The sequence below is a fragment of the Contarinia nasturtii genome, unplaced genomic scaffold (genome assembly GCF_009176525.2).
Source record: "Contarinia nasturtii isolate CC-2019 unplaced genomic scaffold, AAFC_CNas_1.1 Cnas_scaffold_220, whole genome shotgun sequence".
In the NCBI taxonomy this organism is placed as follows: Eukaryota; Metazoa; Arthropoda; class Insecta; order Diptera; family Cecidomyiidae; genus Contarinia; species Contarinia nasturtii.
This window is the reverse complement of record NW_022197577.1, coordinates 1,623,350-1,647,056: the sequence shown is the minus strand read 5'-3', so window position 1 is coordinate 1,647,056 and position 23,707 is coordinate 1,623,350. Positions and strand designations below refer to the sequence as shown.

The 23,707-nt window shown below is 34.4% G+C and overlaps 2 protein-coding genes across 5 annotated transcripts; one reads left to right on the top strand and one right to left on the bottom strand.

The window, feature by feature from the left end:
- Positions 1 to 511: 511 nt before the first annotated feature.
- On the top strand, positions 512 to 4,284 carry LOC116337293 (putative fatty acyl-CoA reductase CG5065). 2 transcript variants are annotated; one of them, XM_031761731.1, is made up of 7 exons: positions 512 to 601; positions 1,671 to 2,107; positions 2,279 to 2,686; positions 2,747 to 2,879; positions 3,196 to 3,358; positions 3,448 to 3,948; positions 4,039 to 4,284. In XM_031761731.1, the coding sequence occupies exons 2-7, from the start codon at positions 1,769 to 1,771 to the stop codon at positions 4,115 to 4,117; spliced, it is 1,623 nt and encodes a 540-aa protein (XP_031617591.1). In that variant the 5' UTR covers positions 512 to 601; positions 1,671 to 1,768; the 3' UTR covers positions 4,118 to 4,284. The 2 variants fall into 2 exon arrangements, with proteins under 2 accessions (XP_031617591.1, XP_031617590.1); XM_031761730.1 differs by lacking the exon at positions 512 to 601 and adding an exon at positions 631 to 1,082.
- On the bottom strand, positions 4,128 to 23,361 carry LOC116337291 (sodium-independent sulfate anion transporter-like). 3 transcript variants are annotated; one of them, XM_031761724.1, is made up of 10 exons: positions 22,398 to 23,361; positions 6,995 to 7,279; positions 6,815 to 6,885; positions 6,642 to 6,741; positions 6,071 to 6,291; positions 5,619 to 5,946; positions 5,418 to 5,554; positions 5,226 to 5,351; positions 4,776 to 5,129; positions 4,128 to 4,677 (listed from the first exon to the last, which is right to left on the bottom strand). In XM_031761724.1, exons 1-10 carry the CDS (start codon positions 22,489 to 22,491, stop codon positions 4,417 to 4,419), a joined length of 1,977 nt encoding a protein of 658 aa, XP_031617584.1. In that variant the 5' UTR covers positions 22,492 to 23,361; the 3' UTR covers positions 4,128 to 4,416. The 3 variants fall into 3 exon arrangements, with proteins under 3 accessions (XP_031617584.1, XP_031617586.1, XP_031617585.1); XM_031761726.1 differs by lacking the exon at positions 22,398 to 23,361 and adding an exon at positions 20,676 to 20,804; XM_031761725.1 differs by lacking the exon at positions 22,398 to 23,361 and adding an exon at positions 14,069 to 14,690.
- Positions 23,362 to 23,707: the final 346 nt, after the last annotated feature.

Sequence of the window (23,707 nt, the reverse complement as noted above, 5' to 3'; positions counted from 1 at the left end):
AATAAATATGAGTAAGCTTCAACATGCATGTCAGCAAAGAGAGATCGATTATTTCAGATCACGAAAACACTTACCAGGGCAGCACTTCGCTCTGAGTGTGATCCGAGATCTTCTGGATTTTTCCACATCATAAAAAAAGACGTGTCGATACTTTGGCGAGCCCTGCAGTTCGCATTTCAAAGTAAGGAATTAAGGTGCTTCAGAGTCCCACTAACATGCATTGCATGCCAAAGATTGATCGCACCATAATACATATTGTATGCGATCACCTTGTACGTATTCTGATAATTTGTTTGACGTCTGTGCGCTGTTTTTGTTTTTTTTTTTCATTCAATTTGTTATCGGCAAATGAAGTTTCTCACTCATTTCTTTTTGTGCGCATTTTGATATTATTTATGTTATAGTTTGCCATCACCATCCCCCTACCAAATAACCATTGCGAGAAAAGTGTTTAATTGCACACACATCATGCAGAAGAGTCTTGCATTAAACTAATTGAAAATAGTTACGTTCGATCTGTTGTTTGCAGACGTTGCTCAGCTGAAATCGTGGCATCAATTCCAAATACTCGTCATCGCAGTCGATTGCATCTATCTGTTCTGTATGTATGTGTGCGTGTGTGTGCGTGTCAATTAGTGTTGATTTTAAATCTGATTTGGAAAATTCTTGTGGTTTTTGTTTGTGAATTTTTTATTGTTTAATCTCTCCGTAATTTTTCTGTCACTTCAGAAAGAGTTGGAAAATTGCGATTTTACATTATTTTCTCTTTCTGTGTGTGCTATTTTACGTTTGAAGAAAGAAAATTATGTAATTTTCTGTCTGGAGATCTCAAAATCGTTACATAATCGAAAATATCGAGCAACATTGTGTGCACACAAAAAAATGCAAATTTAGTAAATCGAAGTGAGTTCAGATTAGTCTATTAGAGGTGTTCATAACTCTTCAACTGATTAGGTCGATACGCGGAAATCGATTAGATTCTACACATATAACACGTTCACGTAGAATTCACTTCCTGGATTGGCATTTTTCTGCCGTGCTGTACATCTCGCATCGCAGCTGTGAAACATTCGCGACAATATGTAAGTGCATGATTTGAGAGAATCGCCTGGTACAGCAGTTTTCATGAAACACTGCTATTGTGCAAAAAGACACATCGAGCGAGAAAAAAGAAAATATTTAAGAAAAAAAAAACTTTCACATGATTGCGTATCTCCCGAGCCAGTGCGCTCGCACACACACACACATCACACGAATATAGAAAAATAAAATGAAGAGAAAAAAAGTGCGCGATTTTCACATGGAAAAAAAGTTGTTGCACCGAAAGTGGTACGATTTAAGAAATAGATTAATGCTCGTGTTCGATAGATGGTAGCGATTGTTAGAGAGATGGTAATGCTGGTGTGTTGCATTATGCATGCAGCGGCGCAATTTTGTGTATGTGTGTGAAAGACGCGCTGAGTCGGTTTTGTTACGTGCAAATAAGAAACACTGTGTGCCGACTAATGCAATAAGCAATAAATCCCAAGCACAATTGGACTTTCATTCAGCCAACACGGCATCATTTTTTTTACGCAAACATGTTTAGAAAACACAATGAACATGTGCAATTTTATATACACTATTACTACAGTATCTTCTAATTTTATATTGTATGCTTTCTTTCACAGAACCCTCAGCACTGAGAGTGGAAAAATACAAGCAAAAAGTAACGCGCTGTACTTTGAACTTCCAGAGAAGTAAAGAAAGAGAGAGAAAACCGGTCAGAATGCTTGTACGCGATGAAGAAAATCTCGAGGCAACATCCAAAGTAATCAATGAGGAGTTTAAGAAGGCACGCTGGTGTCTTCGTCCCGATTCCAACAACAATGACACAAACAACAATGAAATACTGATCGGTGACGATTTGTCCATTGATCGATCGTCGATCAAATCATTTTACCGTAACGCTTGCATTCTAGTGACGGGCGGAACTGGTTTTGTTGGAAAAGTATTGCTTGAAAAATTGCTGAGAACTTGTGACTCGTTGCAATGTATTTATGTGCTGCTTCGCTCGAAACGTGGTCTAAGCAGCGAAGAAAGATACCATGAACTCATTCAGAATCCGGTAAAATCATTTTTTTTATTCATTTATTATGGATTGTTTCTTTCTTCTCATTCAATATTGGGAATTTCCATGCAAAAAGTAGCTACTTTAAAAGATTACATTATTTTAATGGGAAAAGAAATACATATAAATCGATAATTCATTCATACGTGAATTAATTTGTTTAAATAGGTGTTTGATCGTATACGAGAATCAAATCCGGAGCGTTTGCAGAAAATTGTTTTCATTGCGGGCGATATTTCGAAAGCGAATATCGGTGTATCGAATTCAGATCTTCATATGCTCAAGGAAAATGTGAACATTGTATTTCATTCGGCAGCAACGGTACGGTTTGATCAAAGCATCAAAGAAGCGGTCAATTTGAACACTTTAGGCAGCATGCGACTTTGGGATCTATGTTCACAAATGCAAAATCTACGTAGCATCATACACGTTTCAACGGCATTTACCAATCCAACACGTTCGAATGTAGGCGAACAGGTGTATCCACCGAAAGTCGAAATGGATTTGAATACATTTATCAAGTGTGCCGATGCGTTGCCAGAAGATTTAGTGGCGAAAATTGCAACGCATTTGCAAGTAAGCAAAATGAGATTGCTGATCTTTCTATTAGAAATTTTAACATTGCGTTCATTTTAGGGAACGCATCCAAATACATACACGATCACAAAAGCAATGGCCGAACAAATGGCAAGAGAATATCACCACAAATTGCCGATTACAATTGTACGACCATCGATAGTCACGTGTGCTTTGGCAGAACCATTTCCCGGTAAATTTAGATAAAATTCTGTTCAAAGAGAATCATACATGGGTCGAAATTTAAGTCTATTCAATAAAAAAAAAATCGGAAAAAAATTCCCTCAAAAAACTCTAGTAAAAAGAGGTTTTCATTGCACTCCGATCCAAATCAACTACGGGGGGAGATATTCAGGCCAGAAAAATCCTAGAAAATCAAAAGAAATACTCAATTTTCCCCTAGAAGAGAGCTTAAATCGGAGGATTAAAGAGGCTTTCTCTAGGTTTACACCCTCCGTGCCCATGTATGACGCGAAGATAAAATTGATTGTTTTATTGATTGTTTTCAGGATGGGTTGACAATGTCAATGGAATAACCGGAATCATCATGGAAATTGGACGTGGCACACTAAGCAGTATCATGTGCGATAATCGTCTCATTCTTGACGTCATTCCCGTTGACATTACATGCAATATGATTATAACGGCCGCTTGGCTCAGTTTCTTCAAACCGTAATACCCTTTAAATTTTTTATATTTCATTCTTTTTTTGCATGACAAAAGTTAAAATGCGTCCTTTCTCTGTTCGCTTTCATTTCCAGAAGCCCAAACATTCGTGTGTACAACTGCATATCGGGTCAGTTGAATACATTAGATTGGGAGACGTGTCGTCGAAAGGTGTTAAAATATTCCCACATTTATCCTAGCAAATATGTAATGTTGTATCCGAATTTTTCGTATCGAACCAATCGTTTTGTGCACTTTTTCTACGAAATATTTTTGCATTTTTTGCCGGCATATTTGTACGATTTTGTGCTTCGTTACAAAGGCATGAAGCCGATCATGTTTAAAATTGCCAGGCGATACAAGACGGCCGCCGATACTGGTGAATTTTTCGCACGTCACGAATACGAATTCGAGGTGAACAATGTCAATGAATTGCTCTGCGCAATTTCGAATGCTGATGATGGACATGAATTTATGTGCGACATTAAACAATTGGATTGGGATGAGTACCTAAAGAGCTATGTATGCGGTATTCGGAAATATCTTCTCAAAGATGATGAGTCGACCATTGATAAAGCACGCCAGACAATCAAAAGGTTTGTCAAATGAAACACAACACTTTTTGTTTCTCCCTCAAACTAATTGAGTATGTACTTTTTTTAAATTTTATTTCATTATATTCACAGATTGTACGCGCTAAAACTTATCATACAAACCATATTTTTCGGCACAATTGGATTTATCATTTACAAAATACTTTTCTAACAGCACAAAATACTCTCAACATTCTCTTTTATTCATCATTCTAAACGCGAATTGAATTAAATTACCTTAAAAAACTGTCTTAACATTCTTTATCTCAACAAGTTTTTTTTCTACAAAATTCGATTAACAAATTATCCAGAGAAAAAACAATATATATATTATAAAAAAACACAAACACACATTAAATATAACGTATTAAAAATGAAAAAAAAGCCAATGAATTTGTTTTACTAGAAATTTGTTGAAAAAAAAATAATTTGTTCATTCTATATTATTATAATTCACTTTTAAAGTACAAGTCAATCGTGGAGTCTTTTCTCATTCACATGAATCAATGGATCAACTTTGTATCCGAGATCGATTGAAGCTCGAATGTGCTGCATTAAATTTATTGATCCGTTTCGTATGCCTTCTTGTGTTAATAGTTCGCGAAGCGTTTCCTCTCGATTACAAAACAGCACATGATTGGACGAGATGAAATGATGAAGATTTAAATCCAAATTTTGTAAAATAAGAACTTGCTTTTTCTTATGTAAATCGTCGGCAAGACCAATGATACCCTTGAAACGATAAAAAAATGGGCGAAAAATATTTATTTTGATTCGGAAATGTTTTGGTTATGATTTGTACGAAAGTGACGAAAGAAAAATTCACTCACCTGAGCCGATGTGTAGTCCAATCCATTGAATTTGGTGCAATCGACAACGGCCGGTACTTTATATTCGGCAGCTGAAGCAGCTTTGTTGACCGTTTCACGCAAGTGATCGATGCCCGGGAAGAACATTCCGACATTGGGCACTATTTTTATGTATTGCATGTTATCCAATTCGTCAATTTTCACAATGGTTTCAGGTCGAGCCCACATGAATAACAAATGTAATATATTCAAAACAACGCCGCACATCAAACCAATCTCAACACCTGCACTTAAACACACGATCAAACAGGCAAGCCATGCAAGAAAATCTCTACGGTTCTTTCGCCATAATTGAATGGGCAACTTAAAGTCTATCTGTAATTGGAGTACACACACAAATTGACAGCAAGTCAAAAATGGAAAAACCACAGAAAAATAAATCGTTTTTTCTTTTCAAAAATTAATACTCACCATGAACATAACAGCTATCACAAGAACTGAGGCTAATGTTGCTTTTGGAATGAATTTAAAGTATGGTGTAAGTAAACTTAACGCTAAAACAGTCATAATACTTGAATAAAGACCAGCCATTGGTGTCTGAAAATGAAAACGTGTCAATTCGATCGCAATTCTTTTAAAATAATTAACATTTAGAATAAATACCTTGACACCTGATGTATGACTGACGGCACTACGGGTGAATGCCCCACAAGTTGGCATTGATTTGAAGCAAGAACCAACAATATTACATAAACCTAATGTCATCATCTCTTGTGATGCATCGACCGCTAGTCCAGTTGCTAAAATTGAAAACAAGCAATAATTCCAATCGTTCAATTAAAAAAAAAAAACATGGAAACTTACTGAATGCTTTTGCGATGGCAACGTTTGCGAGAACAGCAACCAAAGGAACAACAATGATCCCGGTGCCAAGTTCAGCACATACTTGTGTAAATGACAACGTGGTATTATGGTGGGATATTTGAAATGGTGGTAGTGATATTTCTGGCATTCCCGGCTCCACGTCGCCGGATAATTTGAATGGAGGCACATGACTAGCTGTCCAATTATATCCAATGGCTGATGTAATCAAAACAATGAGCGCATTTCTTGAAATGCTTAGATACCAAAGACTCTTCTTTATTATTTGTCCTCGTCTTGTCTCTTCATTCACTTTGATTTCTTTGATTTGCTGCGAAAGGAAAAATAAAATAAAATCAATTGGCTGGCGGCACTTTTTCATGCGGAATTTCTTCATCCTTATTTCTTTATATCTTCCATTTATCAAACGAAAGAACCAAAAAAAGAGTACTTACGCGAAGTGCAAGCAAAAAGATGCAACATCCAATGGCCAATAAAGCATCCCAATGACCGCTGTGCTCCAATCGTTCAATGAGCATTGAAACCGAGTCCGCGAACCCTTTCGAGGAATACTCAATTCCGACTAGGTTTTTCAACTGTGAACCGATTATAATAAGCGACGTGGCTGATGTAAATGCACTCGTAACAGGAACCGAAATAAAATCAACGATAAAACCTACAATATAAAAACAAGAATTTAAAAAAACCGTATTATACTCAGCGTGAATAAGGTGAAAAATTTGAATGTCATTGATGCAAACAAAAACTAGCCTAATCACGCATGTATTATTCATTTCATCTAATTTCTATTAATTAATTTATCGTTACATACGTCGATCAGTTTAAATAATTGAGCAAATTCTGTTTGGAGCGAAAATGTAACAATGCAAAGCGACGCAATTACAATGATGACGAGTGGTGTTGCAATACAAGTGTTATTTTAGCGAGAATCGTGTCGTGAGCGTCGAGTAATGCGAACGAATGAAATTGGAATTCTGAGCATTGCAATTTACGAATGTCACTTACCTAATTTTAACACACCCATCGCCAGTTCCACACAGCCGGATAAAAATGCCAAAATGATTGCGAATTCTGGTGGCTTACCAAACGTGTATTGCAGCGTCAACTGGAATTAGAAATAGTTTTATTAACAAAGCTAATAATAGAAATCGACAAAAAATAAAAATAAAAATGCTTACAATTGACATCAATGACGTGGGACCAATCGACACCTCTTTTATCGTTCCGAAAAATACGTAAATAAATGCCCCTGAAAATAACAAGTGTGTTATCATCGTTTTTTATAAATTCAATTGTTTTGAACTATATTCGTGAACTATTTTACAGCATTTTATGTTTAGATCTTTAATTATACATACCTATGAATGCCGCATACAATCCGTAATGTGATGGCAACTGGGCCAGTGCAGCGTATGCAATTGCCTGTGGGATCATTGTCAGACCGAGCGTTACGCCTGCTATCAAATCGGAATAGGCGGTAGTTTGATCATAGTTTCCGATCCATGACAAAATATAAATACGCCGGCAAACCAATTCTTTCCAGTTTTTCTGTATTTTCAATTGAATCGGCTTTGGCGGTGGTTTCTCATTATTCGCCTCACGTATACGCAACTTTACCGATTCAGAGTCCGTTTCATCGCCCACTGTAAATGTGTATAAAACAAAAACGGTTTTAAATTGTGTGTGATTGCAATTCAATAGTAAATAATAAAAGATAAATTAAAACAGCCAAAGAGAAGTGAGTGATTTAATCGGTGTTATGTACATTTTGAAATGGCAATTCACCCTTAAGCTTTTTATTATGGAGTTGATTGCATTAAAGTCGGCAGATTGTCTGCCATGCCATTTAATGCGCGTTTGAAAGAATCGCAGAAAATAATATAAGAGTTTTCTGCAATACACATTGCATCTGGTATGAAGAGAAGAGCAAAAAACACCTATCTGTCATACTGCGAGCAATTATGGGATTTTTCATCAACTTAAACCAGTTTACAAGTGTTTATAAGATGAACAAGTTTTCAATTTCGTTTAATTAATAGCAGCACCTTTCTTGAAAATAGTGTGTTGCGTACACAGATCGCAAGTATCGAAAAGATCCGATGTGATCATCTATGCTTTGTATGGACCCAAGGGAATATACACCTAGAGAGCCCCCTTAAATTGTTCGAGCTACCCTCTAAGAGGCAATTTGAGTATTTCTTTCGATTTGTTAGCATAGATGATGACGGCATTTTTTTAGGGGGGTGTTGGCAAAATTGCGTAGCAATCCCTGAAAAAATTCATAAGGGGTTCCCTCACGATGTTAAAAAGTGTGTAGGAAATTACGATGAAGACTTTTTTTTGCTCTTTTTTTTCCCATTAGGAAAAAGTGAAGAGCCAAAAAAGGTCCTCATTTCGAAAATTGTTGAGGGTCCCTAAAAAAATTAGGGGGGATAATCTGAACCCTAGGGACCCCCGAATTTGTTGTGGTTTTTTGACTAAAATTCTTCCCGCTTCTCATAATCAATTTTTAGTAGAGTGAAAACTCCTATTTGCTAGGGTTTTGATGATAAAATTCTTTCAATTTTCTAGGAGTTTGCGGATGGACCCTCCCTAATTTTCGAGTGTATGCTGATCCCCTGTGGATAATAGTAACTGGCTGACTAGCTGAAATCAACTGAAAATGAATTTTGTTAACTAAAACCGTATTCCCTGTCACATTAAGTCGTCTATTTTTCTGATTTTAAACAGACAACTAATTTGGGACGTCAGATGGCTGTAGCCAACTGTGATTGAAGTTGATTTGAGTTACATTTTTCAGTACTTGAATAGACTAAAAAATCAAGCAAATCAACTTAAAATTACTTCAATCTCAGTTGGTTTAAGCCAAAAAGGTCCCAAATTAGCTACCTGACTAGTCAGTCAGTAATTTTTCACGCGGGATGCTCAAATGATTTATGTCGAAAAAAACCTCAAAAGAGTTTCACTTTGCCGCTGTAGGTTTATAGGAAACATTTTCCTCTTTATTTCTTATGCTCTTCCCCATTTCTTCTTTCTCATTATCGATACAAAAAAAACTAGAGAAAATGTTGTAATTATGAATGCGGCAAGCTATCATTTGCCCCCTTCACACCAATTCAATATCGTAAAATGCGATTCACTTGATTTTGTCATTTTTTTGTTGTTCATTAATATGACGTTTCCAGCATGAGATTGCAAGTTTAAGAAGAGAACCACAATGAGTCGTTAAATTGATAATAAAAACGATGAACTCATTGTTAAAGCTAAATGAATTTTAGAAAGTATAAAAACTCATCGATCATTTCATTAGTACTAAACTCGTTTGAAGTGATTTTGGTTGTTCACCAAAACGACCGAGTTTAATGAACTGTTCGAGTGTTTGTTTATAAATCTCTCATGCGCTCCCTACAGATGCTTGCCATACAACTGCGAACGTTCAATATTTTTAGATCGAAAATAAAAATACATCTGACTGTAACTCTTCAGACAAAACACATAAATGAGAACAATCAATATATTAACTCGTTCGTGTTGCACAAATTTCAATAATTACAAATAATTAGCGAATTTACGAATGAATTTTGCCGTGAAATATGCGTTCGCGTGATTGTACGAAAAACCATTGTGTTTTCTGTTCTCCAATTTTTAAATTTGGGTTAGCTACATTTGCCCAATCTGCTTCTTTTTTTCAAAGCTTACAATTTTTTTTTGGATTATAAATATGACCGTGTTTTTTGTTTGTTTCAATAACAAATCGAAAAATTCAAGATTAACATTCGAATTAGGTATTAGACTTCTATGCAAATCATGTAGATTTTGACAGCCAAATTATGGCACACGTGTTGAATAATGCTCATCTTAATTGATACAAATTTGCACATTTAATGAATTTCGCGACCAAAAAAAACCACACACCGAATCAGTTGATAAACAGTGCACGGCTTTCGTTTTATATTTGTCATTTGGCGATTTATTCACCGAAAAATGACCCGCCAGCTTTGAAAAAAAATAAAAAAAATAGAATTACCGTACATGTTCGGTCTAGAGAACATATTTCAAACCCACCTAACCCACGTCACATATTCTATTTGGCAGTTGATTGTTTCGTCTTCAAAAATTCTCAATAAATTGTGCAAACTTATCAAACATTCCACGTCTGAAGATGGTTCCGTTGAAGATTTATTTATGAATTCAAAACGGAGACAGAAAGATTGACATTTGAAGTTCATATAAACAGTGGGATTTTTTTTCGCTTGTATCACCCATTCAAAGTCATATAAAATGTTGTTCTTTTTTTCTCAAATTCAATGAAATGTTTGGTTCGTCTCAAGCCCCAACACGATGAAGAAAAAAAAGAATGCTTTCTCAAAACGATGTGAAAATGCGGGATATCTTTAGCAGCGGGCTAATCAAACCGTAAAAAACTAATTATGTGAATAAAATGTCCCTTTGGCAATGAAGTTCTACGAATCGATTGCATCAATTGATGGAAGTAGCCTTCACCAGCTAGTGTTTTTAAATTAACGCTATAATTGCGCGCATTTCATTATTGCTTTGGGCATTCGACAGCTTTATCAAATCGACTCTTTTATGTTGGCAGCAAGGTGTACGTTCTCGGTGTCTATTGATGCAAGGGAATCTTTTATGTTGCCAGTATATTTTTTTGCTTCCAACTAATGTTTAACCTTTGAAAGTGGTTATTCAAATGAATAAAACCGCACGCAAACATTCTCTCTGTTCTTTCCGCTGTGTGCGTTTTTTTTCTTACTTTAAATATTTCTCTGGAAATATGACCGATTATAGCAATCGATTAATCAAACACACACAGTGAATGATTGATATATGTGTGTACATTTTCAGGTGTGATTTTATCGATATTGTGCTACAAAAATGTCCAAAGAGAATTGTGCCAACAACTTTTTTATTCTGTCGATTAATTAGGCATCGTCGGCATTGATTGACGGTTCAAATTGTAAAAATTGCATACCAAAATTGAAATACAAAAGCACCGTATCTATCATAAAGAAACGTGAGAAGTGCAGCCGTTTATGTGCTTTATGAATGTTTAATATCAATTAAAAGAGCGAGATAGAAACCAAAAAAAAAAAATACTAATACAATCGTATCGGTTGAATTAAACCAGCCGAAGACCTTAGAGCTTGCATGTAAATTGATTTTCATGGCTTTTTATGTGTGGCTCTTTCAAACAACCGTGGCCCATTACGTGCAAGAAAAGGAGAGCAAAACATGCGTTTACATATAAAAATAAAGAAAATTAAAACCATAGAATGATCGTGTGTCTCGAGATTTAAAATACAAAAAAAAGCATAACAAGCGATTGTTTTCAGTCAGCTGTACAAAGTTTTAAAACGGCGGCTACAATAACGAAGACTAGTTCAACAAATCGATAATATATATTTTTTTAAATATAAAAGCGACTACTGAAAAACTACAACCAACTGATTGCACACGCAAAAGGTAACTTGGTTCGATCAATCGTTTTCAGATACATGTATCGTTTTCAATGCAGCGAAAGAGATGAATGTAGAGTAAGAGCGAACGAGATAGAGAGTGAATGCGAGAAAAAGTGCGACGATCATATTGAAATTTCATGGTTTAGTTGAGTCGAGTCACCTTAGTCGCTTGTCAACTAAAATAGACTATATGTCAGTCATTAAGCATACAGCACCCGACCATAGACTGGCCATTTTCCGATCCAATTAATTATATTATTATTAATTAAGACAGGCGACGCAACTTCAGAGACAAGTTTTTCTGTTCCATTTTCCATTTCGTGTCGAATGCTAAAGAGAGAAAAGTACGCACTCCAAAGTCGAAATATCTGCACAAATCACAAATCAAAACACAAATGGTTAATCATTATTCGTCATTACGGTGGGTCTCGATTTTGCTGTTTTCGTTGAAATATATCGTGCCTACGTTGACGTTCAAATGATTTATTCACACAACATTTGTTGTCGAAAAAAAAAAACATTCTTATGCCGGCATCTCCGATTGAAATCACGCCCGGTGAATTTTACCTGCAATTATTTTATTTCCACTTGCTTTTTATTATGCAAATCAGTATTTACATTTAAAAAAAAATTACGCCTAGAAAATGAAAACATGCACCAAAACGTATAAATATATATTTATAGCATTGTTGTCTCTTTTGTCATTCAAATGAATCACACACTTGTTGGATTCGTGGCTTGTTGGTTCAAACGCAATTAAATTATGAAAGAAATTTCATTTTGTAACTGATTTAACTACAACAAATGTGTTGAGAGTGTGGATTCTAAAAATCACGACGATGAATTTAGCGTACGATGTCATCATCAACACATATTATACTAAACAATGGCAGAAGTAAAAATGAAAATAAAATAACACTTCAATTCGGCAAGTGCATTATTCCAATCCGGTTTTTTTGTTAATAAATTGAACAATTTTTTGAAGTCTTTTTTTTTCACGTGACGCTTCTCATTCTTCGTTTCATGTGTGTATGCTTTTAAACGCTTTTGGCCATACATCATTTGGAATTCTTGTCGCATTTTATGGCAGATCGCAGTACGATCACTCAACCGTACGCATATAAAACTGTGATCATTGAACATACTTGAAAGCAATAATAAAACACAAAATGCTATAAAGTGCTCATTAATATATGGATGAATTTAGATGGCTCGCACACCAAATCGGCGTTGGAGTGAAAGAGAAACACGAAAATTGATGGGTTTGGTACACTATAATCTCACAGATGTATTTTCCTATGCTAAATTTATTCACATAATCGACGGTGCTCCAACCGTATCGATAGCTGTTGTTTCATCTCTTCAATCTCAAAATGCGTCAAAAATCGGTTGTTTTTTTTTCATTCGCCCAAAATTAATACTTAATATCAACAATTTTCGATATCACTTTTTTCAAGCATAACACAATATTTGCATACACGATCTTCATCGACACTAGTGGCTGTTAATATTTTGATTTACGTTTAACAAAAATTATGAAGATTGTTGATCGTTGATAAAAAAAAAATCGTGCGAATATTCATTTGATTAGAATTGCAAACGTTTTTTTTTTTCAAATTTTTTTCTTTCTTTTGTCCATGTATATTTTTGCATTCAGTAAGCTTTGCATAAGATGCCATTTATCAAATGATCAGATAGAAAGGTATTAAAATACAACAACACAATAACTTCACCTCATCATTCGGCGTCATTAGGTAATGCCGTTTTTTCTTCGCATTTTTTTTCAACCGAATATTTCTCGTTTGAACCAGTTTGAAGTTTTCTCTTATCGGTTTTTCCATTGCAAAAAGAAGTGTGAACAGATTGGTGATTTCCCTTTTTAATTTGCTATCTTTTTTTTGACGAAACTCATTTACCGTTTTTGGAAATGAAACAATTCCATCTTGGATACGCAGACATTTAAATCTGAAAAAACGTTTTTTTTTTTCGTAAAACAGCCGCTCAGTAGGAATGCGAATTATATTGAATGAAATGGTTCGAAAAATGAGTAATTTCGCTTATTGTGTCCAGCTTCTGTGCGGCGAATGAAACGTTTTCATCGAACACTTGTACAAATAAAAAGAAAGAAATGAATTACGGATTTAATTCATGTGTGAAATGATCGAATTTATGACAAAAAAAACTGGCTATCAATTGACGTAAAAAAAATGAAATGAATCGACATTCCAAAGTAATTATAGGTATGTTACCGCTCGTCACATCCTTACACGTTTGCAGAGAGAATTTTGCAATTCCTCGTTGTTTTTATAAACAAAAGACATAACAAAGCACTAATGAAGTAGCCACAGCTACAACAAACACAGGGCATATCTCTTTCAATCATTTGTAATCAACGAAAATGAAAGAAATCATTCACATGTGCAAATATCGCATCACGTCGAAAACGAGAGAAAAAGAAGAAGCAGAATAAAATAAAACGTTATGATTGACAACACGTTTCGATGTAATTAATGTTTTCGTTTGTTTCCGTAAAATGAGTTTTACAAATTCTCGCTACACACAACCGTCGTTGTAAATCAAACATTGTCGCAAAATTTTCGGTATGTGCACATACAATCGATAAAATCGTTAAATATTCATCGACATAATTCCGGAACATAAAAGCGCTTCATAAACAACACTTAACAAACTTCATTGAATTAAATAATAATAATCATTCATTTCCATAACGTATTGATGATGGCAATGAAAACAAAAAACAAGCGTCTCGGAAGCAAAGACAGTATAACAACGCGAGCAACTCAAAGAATCAATTCAATTACACATTTTATAAAGCGAATGGTTGCCGCGGGGAGGGGTGTCTCTCTCTTTCAGCCGTACACCGTTGATTTGATTATTGTGTAACACGAAACGTTCTTAGCTAATATATAAAGTAGAAATATAAATCATTTTGTGTACCGAATGCATGATTTTTCTGGCCTCGTTTTGCAACATTTTCAAGTTCAAGCGTAACGCCAACGTTATTATCCATAATTTGTGATATCCGATGTGTCGTCAGCAATCGGCCAAAGAACAACCATACAAAGAATACTTTTTTTCCGCGCCACGTTCTGTTTTTTATATATTATCGATGCAACGATGCAATTATGGATCTTTACTGTGTACCGTTATCAAACAACTATTCACCGTCTTTTAATCAAATCGATTAATATAATTTTCAATAAGCGATTTTATTGTTATTTCTTCGTTTCAAAATCACTTTTTTCTTCACTCCACTTAATTTCGGAATTTCGATACAATCAGATATGCAAAATTCGATGAAATTCGAACAATCCATGAGACACCGAAAAATGAACACACACACATAAATTACATTGTGAGCACGCGTTCACAAACAGGTGAAATCCACTATTGAAATACAGTAAACATAATAAAAAAGTCGATAAAGTCAACGTTTCACCAAATTAGCTTTTTTTTTTAAAATATATTGTTTTTAGGTATTCCACTCAGCGTGCGTCGAAATCGTTGAAAAATGACGGATACGTATCGGTAACAGTAAAGAAAAAAATTGTCTCAATAAACAATTAATATATATGTACAATGAAAATATGAGAAACCCAAATTCTTTTTGGAAATTCAGTTCAACAAATAATTAACAAAAAAAAAACCGAAATGGATAACATAAAATGTTTGTTATTTAGGTGAATTGAACGGAGCATGTACTGGTTAAAATAAATTCGTAATAATAAAACACGCGAAATGTTTTTAGTTTCATTTATTCTCTTCTATGCACGAATATTTAATTCAAAATCAAACGAAACGGAACATTTATATGATAATTGAAAATTGTTGTGAAAAAAAAATCGAGTGTGTTTTCTTTTTTTTTTGAATCGATCGGAACAGAAAGCTTCGGCTCCGTGTTATTATAAATACGTTCGTTCAGCCACTAGCCCGATTTAAGAACTGACCATTTGTAGACATAAACTGACAAATATAAAAATTAAAAGTGATCGTTTTGCGGAAATTTTGATCACTCGTTCGTACCTCTATAGTAAACGCCGTCTAAAATGGTGCAAGTGTGTGTGTTGTTGTGATAATGTGTGTGTGTGTGTGTGAGAGAGTATATCGGTGAAAGAGCGGTTATGTGCACAACATTAAGCTTTTGCACAGTTCACAGATTCGTAATTACGTTTGGCGAGATGTGTGTGTGTGTGTGATTGTTTGTGTGTTATTCGCTTCTCGTTCGCTTCACCGAATGCGTTCGACGTTGTCGATCTGTGTTTGTTGGTGCGGCAATGGGTATGCGATCCGTATCTTTTTGCTTGCCACACAAATCAAATTCAATGCGATTGATGAACTGAGATATTATAAATTTCTATATGCCGCGAATGTCTATGTGAGAGTCATTCTTTCTCGCTCGATACATTTTCCAGTACTCTGTCTTGATTGGAGGGAGAGAGCAAGATAAGTTGAACAGAGAGACCGAGCATTGCGATCGATTTATCCGAAAACCATAAAATATATCGGTTCGTTCATGCTGCTTTGACTTCGCATAGAAAATCAAGTGTACACATGTGAAATATGTCTCTCCCATTCCAGTGTACATAAAAAGAAAGCCACCGCTTACTGCACACAGCATACGAATGGCATTTTTTTTCGTTTTCGAAATGCAAAATATTGAACTTGAGTGTTTCGTTAACGACTAAATTGCCTGCATGCTTGACTTACAAAAGAGACCAACTAACCATGATCTATCTCTAACAATAAAAGAGTTAACCATTTGTGTTGTCGCTGTAATTGTTGTTTCTCATCCAGTGAGTTTGAAAAGAGTGTGTGTTCTTGTCGCACCCTTTTTTCATTGTGACTTATGCATAGAACTTGATTATTTTGTTTTCTTTACTTGAGTTTCACAATAACATACGTTCTTTTCAAACTTATTTATGATTTTGTGAGGCATTTGCGTAACAACATGTGCATCCAATAAAAAATTGCTTATACAAAAAAAAATGTCAACAATATTAATCAGACTGAATTCGGTTCATTGTTGCCGTTAAGATTTGTTCCGACAATTTGTCATGAGCTCTTTGTCCTGAGCATGGTGTCCATTGGCACCAATATTCGTCCAAAGTTCATAAGCAAACATATTCGAACAATAAAACGATGCGATATGCGAAAACACACATAGTGTTGTGGAAATTTTTCATCGTTTTATGTATAGTTTCACTCTCTGTACCTTTACGTATCTGTTTGTTTGTTGTTTCTCTCTGTGTGTATATGTGCTTGTTTCTCTGGGGCATTTGTTTCGTCAAGTATTCTGGTCATAACGTCATTCACATTCACGCTATTTTAAAGATATTTATCACTTGATATTAAAAATCCATGCGAGCTTTATTTACATATTCGGTTTTTCGCTTGTGCGTTTTTCGATGCGACGATAAAGATAACGAGAGCGAACCGAGAATGAGAGAGAGAGAACACAAAGTGGCAACCGATGAGATAGAATGTGAGAGAAAGATATTGTCTATGGATGCCGAAGCAAACGAACTTAGATTTAGTGAAGGTTTTTTTCATGATCGCATTCGCTAGTTGATCTTTGTTTGTAGTTCCTTGTGTTGCTTGACAAAGTTGCTGCTTGACATAAAGAAATCACATCGAAACTCGTTTATACAGCAGCACCAGCAACTTCCAATGACTTTACATTTATTTACCTGTTCTATGGCGTTTGATATGTTTCGTTTGGCACGAGTTGAACGCATCGTGATTTGAAAAAAAAAAATATATAGAAAGAAAGACACCTATTCTTTGCGCACAATGTGTATTCGTTTGTACACATGATCAAATGAACGAAATAATTGGAACGTAACTAGCGTTCACAACAAGTTAATGTTGTGTGATTGTTTTGGTCGACATTCAAAACAACGAATCAATACAGGCATTGCTGCGTATACAGAGACGCACATACACAGAGAGAGATACAAACATCATACATACTAAACGATCTCACCTTTCCATCCGTTGAACCTATTCCATTCTACGCATATGATTGAAAATAATAATATGTTGATCTTTTTTCATATATGTTTTTACTTGGAGTGTTCGGAATGGAAAAACCCACGACAACATAAAAAATCGATGCCATTCGCAGAAGTGATAATTAGAATCAAAGGCATTTCTTTTTTTATTTATATCATTGTGTACATTTTTTTTCCTTCCTTCTCGTCAACAACCATTCTTTTTACGTCACTCGATCCATTCACATTTTCTCACATGAAATGTGTTGCTTTTTTTTAACTTTCAATCGAAACAATTACAGCATAAAACTGCTTATGCGTACCTCTTCCAACGCCATTCTATAGGTAAAAGTCGATATTCATTTGGATTTTTTCATATTATTCTGAAATTTCTTTTTTAAAGAAAAAAACATATTTCTTATTGAACAGTCGTGATTTACGTGTGTAACTATTTCCAGTTGATTTGCATTTGATTTACTCGACATGGTTTTGAATAAATTACATATCGTGTAATATATTTACCAGGTGCAATAAATGCATTATTATGATTTCAGATACATAGACAGTTCAAATGACACTGAACAGAAGAGAGAGAGAGAAAAACATCGATCATCAGACATCGCGACTCCAATATGTGATGCAGCAAACAAAATCATCAAAATGCAATAAAATTGCATTGAATAATGTATTTTGCATGTTTGTAATTTGTCCAAAATCAAATTACATTCGTAACAACCATGCGATTACAGCCATTACATTTTTTATGTGCATTATCGAAATGAAGCTAATCGCAGTTTTCAAGAAGTAATTCCATCTAAGTGGTCATTTTTTCGATTCTATTATTTTAATAATCTTAATTCTTCATTTTGTCCGTCCCCTATTACATTTTTTCTATCAAATTACCCATTTTTGTTTGATGGCCGACTAAATAGATGTGATTTCTTTAATTACCATGTCCGATGCAAATACGACGAGTGACGTGTTACAAAAAAGGATAATTCTTCTACATAAAATATGAATCGATTGATGGTTTTGTGCGGTGCACGTGAAGTGTTAAATATTACTCAACGAAAATAATTGTTACTCGGATATATGTTAATGACTAAAAGACGTAACAAATTAAAATATTTCATTTATTATTTGTAAATGGGTATTTATTCATAATAAATGGTGACAGGTGGCTTGTAAACAGTCAACTATGGAATGTTTTAATGAAACAATGTGATTTGTTGTAAAAAAATTCCATCGATACAAATGAAATTTGAGGACTTTATTTTATTTTGTGTTAACTGCCTTTAAAATTAACACATTTTATTTTTTCCTAATATCGTTAAAATTCCATCATATTCCTAGAATTGTCATCAATTTCATGTGTCGCGATATGAGTAAATAAACAAACTGATTTTGTTATTCAAAGAAGAATCGAATTAACACACATTTATGATTAGCGTTTTTTGTTTTGATTCTAATGGAGTTACGCATCACGGTATTCTTAGTAACTTCATTTGGACTAATATGTTATTCGGAACAAATAATTAACACGGACTCAAAGTCATATTATTTTCGTTTACCATAAAATGGAATAATAATAATAGATCAAAAGCCTATATTAAATTTATATCATTTCAATGTTCTTCGCAAAACAAAAGAAGAAAAAAACGTGAACATCAGTTTCGGTATAAATCTCAATAATGATATATTGTAATTAATACAGTATTATATCGAGTTGTTTATGTGTGCGAGAAGTTTCCGGTGTTCGCCAAAAGCGAGAGCCCAAATTTGCATAATGAAAAACCGATTATTTATTTGTATCTCTTTTCATCATCATCTCTTATTCCGGGAATTTGCTGAGAGACAGGCCCAGCGAGAGAGAGAGAGAGCGAGAGAGAGGGGAGAGCCAAGAATCGAGTGATAAACGAAATTGTTGCACGCCTAAATAGACAGAGACGGCGAGCAAAACGAACGCGTTGATCTGATCATTATTATTAAATTAGCGGCAACACATGTTCCGCAAACCTTGGTTAAATATATGCACAATTTAATTGAAATATTTGCGCGGCTCGCCATTTGATGAGCAATTCATATTTAAATACAAAGCTTTTTTCATTGTATTTTTTATTATCCTTATATCATAATGGCTTGTCGTTTTTTTCATATATGCACATCGTCACCGAATCATTTTTTATATACGTATATTTTTTTGCTCTTCGTAAACGGTTCACATTAATAACTGGATTTAAAAAACTAAATTAATGTCGTTGTTCCGTTTGAATAATTGCATTTGTAATTGGCGCTGTTAAATAGACGATTCACGAATTAGTTCCGATTATGAGATTGAAATATTGCTGCAATTGGCACACAATTTACACCATTCGATTTTTTTTTCGACTTAAGAAGACGATTTCGCACATTGATTTGAGTCATTTGACATTTGCGCATTACTCTTGAAATTCGTGAAAAAGATGGTTCGAGGTTTATTGTCTCAATTTATTATTATCTTACTGCGTCAGATAAATTCAAAACTTATGATTAATTCTTGATAAATTCAGTTCGAAACAGAAAAAAAAAATTGAACAAAAAAAATGTAAACAAAATATTAAAGCAAAACCACTTCATTCATAACCATTTCGATTCTTTGGAATAATGCGCAGTATTGTTTAGAAAATTGTTTATCATCATAACAGTGTTTGAGTGGATTTTGGATTTCAAACCAAACTAGATTTTTTTTATCGTTCGATTTATAAAATTAGAAGCAAATGTGAACAAAGCGTGCCTAGAAGCGTACTGTCGCATCAGGACGAATTGTTTTAATAATAACAACAAAAAAAGTGATGTTGCCATCACAAGTATCATTCTAGTTGAGGGTCACACAATCGATCTGTTCAACACCGTGAATATTATAATTGCTGGCCACTAAATGCGATTAAATAGCACCATTGTGGATTTCGGTGGCTTTTATAAATTACAATCGAACAAAGGAGAACAATGCTCGAATGGCGCGCATTATTCTCTCTCTTCCTCTTCACAATGTTTATTCTGCTGTTCTTAAAACCCGTGTATCCGCAAATTAAATAGATCACATGAAGGCACCGGGATCAACTTTAACAATGTCCACTTTAAAGCACTTTCCAGTTTATTTTTTTATGCCAACGAACCAAATCACTTCATTTAAATTTAAATGGTTTTTTGAGTTGTCTAAAGCATTTTTTTCTCGCATTTTTTTATTCACACTCGGTAAGTGGTAATTTTTTGGTTGTTGTCGTTGGACGAAATAGAATTCATTGCATACTTTATGAGTGCGGATAATTGCAAAAATGGTGAAGTGAAATGCTTATTTGCATATGTGAAATGTCTAAGTATATATGTTCACGTGATACGGTGCGGATAATTTATTTTGCGCTGAATGATCACGAGTGGATATGAAACTATTTTTTCGAATATACTTGCTCCTAAAATGGTTTAATCATTGACGCACAATGGAATTTCATTTGTAATTTGAAATAATTCTGTCAAACATTCTATTTAGAAATAATAAAGAAGAAATAAAACATTACTTTTTTGCTATTTCCTGTGTTGTTCCACGAATTTTATGGTATTCCAAATAAGTTACAATGAACTGATTATCACGAAAAAAATTGTTTTTACTTGTGCTCTCTTTTGGGTAGCTGAAAAGGTACTGAGTATACATTTCTTGCACATGAATTATAAAACACACTGATAATTACAGTGTTATCTCACCGAGTGCCGTTCATTTTGCAAACAAACCGAAATTATCTCAAAATCCATTTCAGCTAGAATAAACGATGACTTTTCTTCGTTAGATGTGTGTCAAACCCGATAAATTTAAAATGAAACTACCAAAATATGTATGAATGAATGATAAAAAAACTAGGTATAGCTTCATTTTTAGGAAGAGCACACCGCAATAAATCAATCGTCATTACAAAATCACCGAATGACAAGTTTTAGTGCCATTGCAATGTCGACGAGGAAAGGAATTTTTTTGTCTTGTTGATCGATCGCATCAGTAAACAATGTGTTTATGTGGCAGCATCAAAGCCTTTTCCAGTGGAATTTTTTTTCACGACATTGAAATAAATTTGTCGCTGCATAATCAACAATCGATTTGTTGGAGCGGAATGAGTCGTAAATTGGACACGTAATTATTATATTAGAATGCAATGGATTTAATTTGTTTTGGTTGTGGTGATAAATTTCATAAATCACAAAATATCAACATTGATTCAACGAGCACAAAGCAAAAGTGTGTGAGTCTCAGCAAAATTCATTGTGCGCGTCAACATTATTTACTTAGTCTCGCTGTGCAATCAGTGGTGTTTGTTTTTTTTTGTCGTTTTTGTTGTTGAAAAGCTTGAAAAAATCAATAATTCTTTAACTGCTGACGTTTCATATCGGTCAATAAAAAACGTTCAGTGCTTTTGTAATACAAAGATGCAACTTGTTTTGCTTTTTGGCTACGATCAAGTGCAATGTTCCCTAACATCACAAGGGGCAACCATTTTACCATTTTTTATCACCTCTGCTTCTTTTTAGTTGTCTTCGTCGCTAAATGTATGATATCATTTCGACACACATTTGTCAATTGCATTGCAAAATCCCCAAGCGGGATTTTTCTAAACTTAACCCAATCGTGATATTGCTTCATGGAATTCTATTTTTATGATCTAGATATCTATACCAATTGAACGGGATTTTTCAACACAAAGTACAATCGTGACAATCGCTCTGTGATACGATGCGATAAGAATGAACTAAACTATATGCAGTTATCATGGAATGAGACAAAGCACAAAAAAAACTGACACTTCTTAGAAATACACGACTAAACAAAAATGATTAGATCAATTTAATATATCGTCGGATTAAATTACGTAATTTGATGCCACTTTATGGGCATATTTAATCAAACGGATCATATCATTGTCATTGTTTCGGTTGATGTTGATTGTGATGATGCTGAACATTGAACAACACTTTTGCACTCAAATTTACTACAGAATGTAGGCCAACGTGAAATGGTTATCAAAGGCGACCTTAAACAATGTTTTTTTTCTCTCTATTCTTTGCAACTCGTCATGTCATGATGCACATCAATTGAATTGAAGCCACTTTAAAAAAAGTGCCTAATCAAATGTAGACGATTTACAAATTGAAATTCATTTGTTGTGATGATTTAAGCCTAACTCTCGATATAGCAGTTTCTTGTACACATTTGTTTGAGTTTGTTATCACTAACGATTATAATTTGTACTTACTTGAATTTTCACGTATTGGAAAGGGCCACCTCCAATTGGACGAATTATTCAACGATTGCTTTGATTCGAAGTCGTCAAAATCGTCAAAACTCATTTTAGAAATTGATTAATTCCAATTGGTCACAAGTCACGGTTGTTTTTTTTTTTCAATTTCAAATTTCACCCGGGTATCACTTATCAATTGAAAACAATGTGTCAAATGCGTGCGTTTGTTTGATTTTTTTCAAATTTTAAATACAAAATTTTAATTGATAAATTATTGTTATTGTCAAATGATTTCGCTGTGTAATAGCGTCGGTTTTAACTTTATCAACGACAGCCTCACAATAATCCATTATCAGTTTTAAATTCGGAATTGTCACTTTTTGTTATTTGATTTTTTTTGTTTTTGAAAGGTACACACGCTACACTTCACGACTCAACAGTTGATTCCGCTATTTTCAAGACCAACTCCCGATGGTTATGGTGTACTATTTTTTTTTTTAAATTGTATTGAACGAGTCTGAACCACTTTTCGCGTCAAGTGACTGAAATGACTGAATCCGTGTTGAAAATGTTGTTCCGTACCGTTGTTGGAATATAATGGAAAAACACACAAAATGTGCAAGGAATTTGTTTGCGTTCGCTATTATCGTGTGATAGTAGTAGTCTGTCTATCACAATAAATATCACAAATACACGCCTTTAACCTCTGAGAGAGTAGGAGAGCGAGAGAGAGCGAGCGAGAGAGATGTGACGAAAGAAAATCAATAGTAATTCAAGTGATAATAATTTCACTACACCGAAATACGAACAAACTGCCGTTCGATGATTATTCTCGTGCGCTCAGTGTGAGCTCTCTGCATCGTTCTAGAAATTGAACAAAAAGAAAACACAAAATTTTTATTCAAACGCGTGAAATTTCTTCATCTGGTCAAACCATTCCAACTAATATAATAATCAATGCAGTTTGCAATCCATCTCGATAACAAGTTTCAGCTATGAACGTCCGACTGTGACTGATTAAAACACTACACGACACATTTTTTTTTGTTGCAGAGCACTCAGGAGAGCAGAACCATTTATTACTATCATTTATTTTTGCGATTGCTTCAAATATTGAATACATACGATAAAGTGTAATTGATTACATCCCCAATCGATGATAAGCGCCTTATCAACCATCATTATCACTCGCAATTCTCATCATACTCTCTGCTATACTTAAAATATACTTATACGCAGTACGTACACATACACACATGTTTGGGATGTCTTTGGTTATAGTCGTCGAACAATAGTTCATCAAACGATGTATTTTAATTGAACGT

Coding starts and splice junctions, on each gene's coding strand:
- LOC116337293 (XM_031761731.1), top strand. CDS start 1,769: ATGCTTGTACGCGATGAAGAAAATCTCGAGGCAACATCCAAAGTAATC. Junction 2,880..3,195: donor TTTGGCAGAACCATTTCCCG/GTAAATTTAGAT, acceptor GATTGTTTTCAG/GATGGGTTGACAATGTCAAT. Junction 3,359..3,447: donor TGGCTCAGTTTCTTCAAACC/GTAATACCCTTT, acceptor TTTCATTTCCAG/AAGCCCAAACATTCGTGTGT.
- LOC116337291 (XM_031761724.1), bottom strand. CDS start 22,491: ATGAGTTTTGACGATTTTGACGACTTCGAATCAAAGCAATCGTTGAAT. Junction 5,947..6,070: donor TCTTTTTGCTTGCACTTCGC/GTAAGTACTCTT, acceptor TTCCTTTCGCAG/CAAATCAAAGAAATCAAAGT. Junction 5,555..5,618: donor TGCCATCGCAAAAGCATTCA/GTAAGTTTCCAT, acceptor TTTCAATTTTAG/CAACTGGACTAGCGGTCGAT.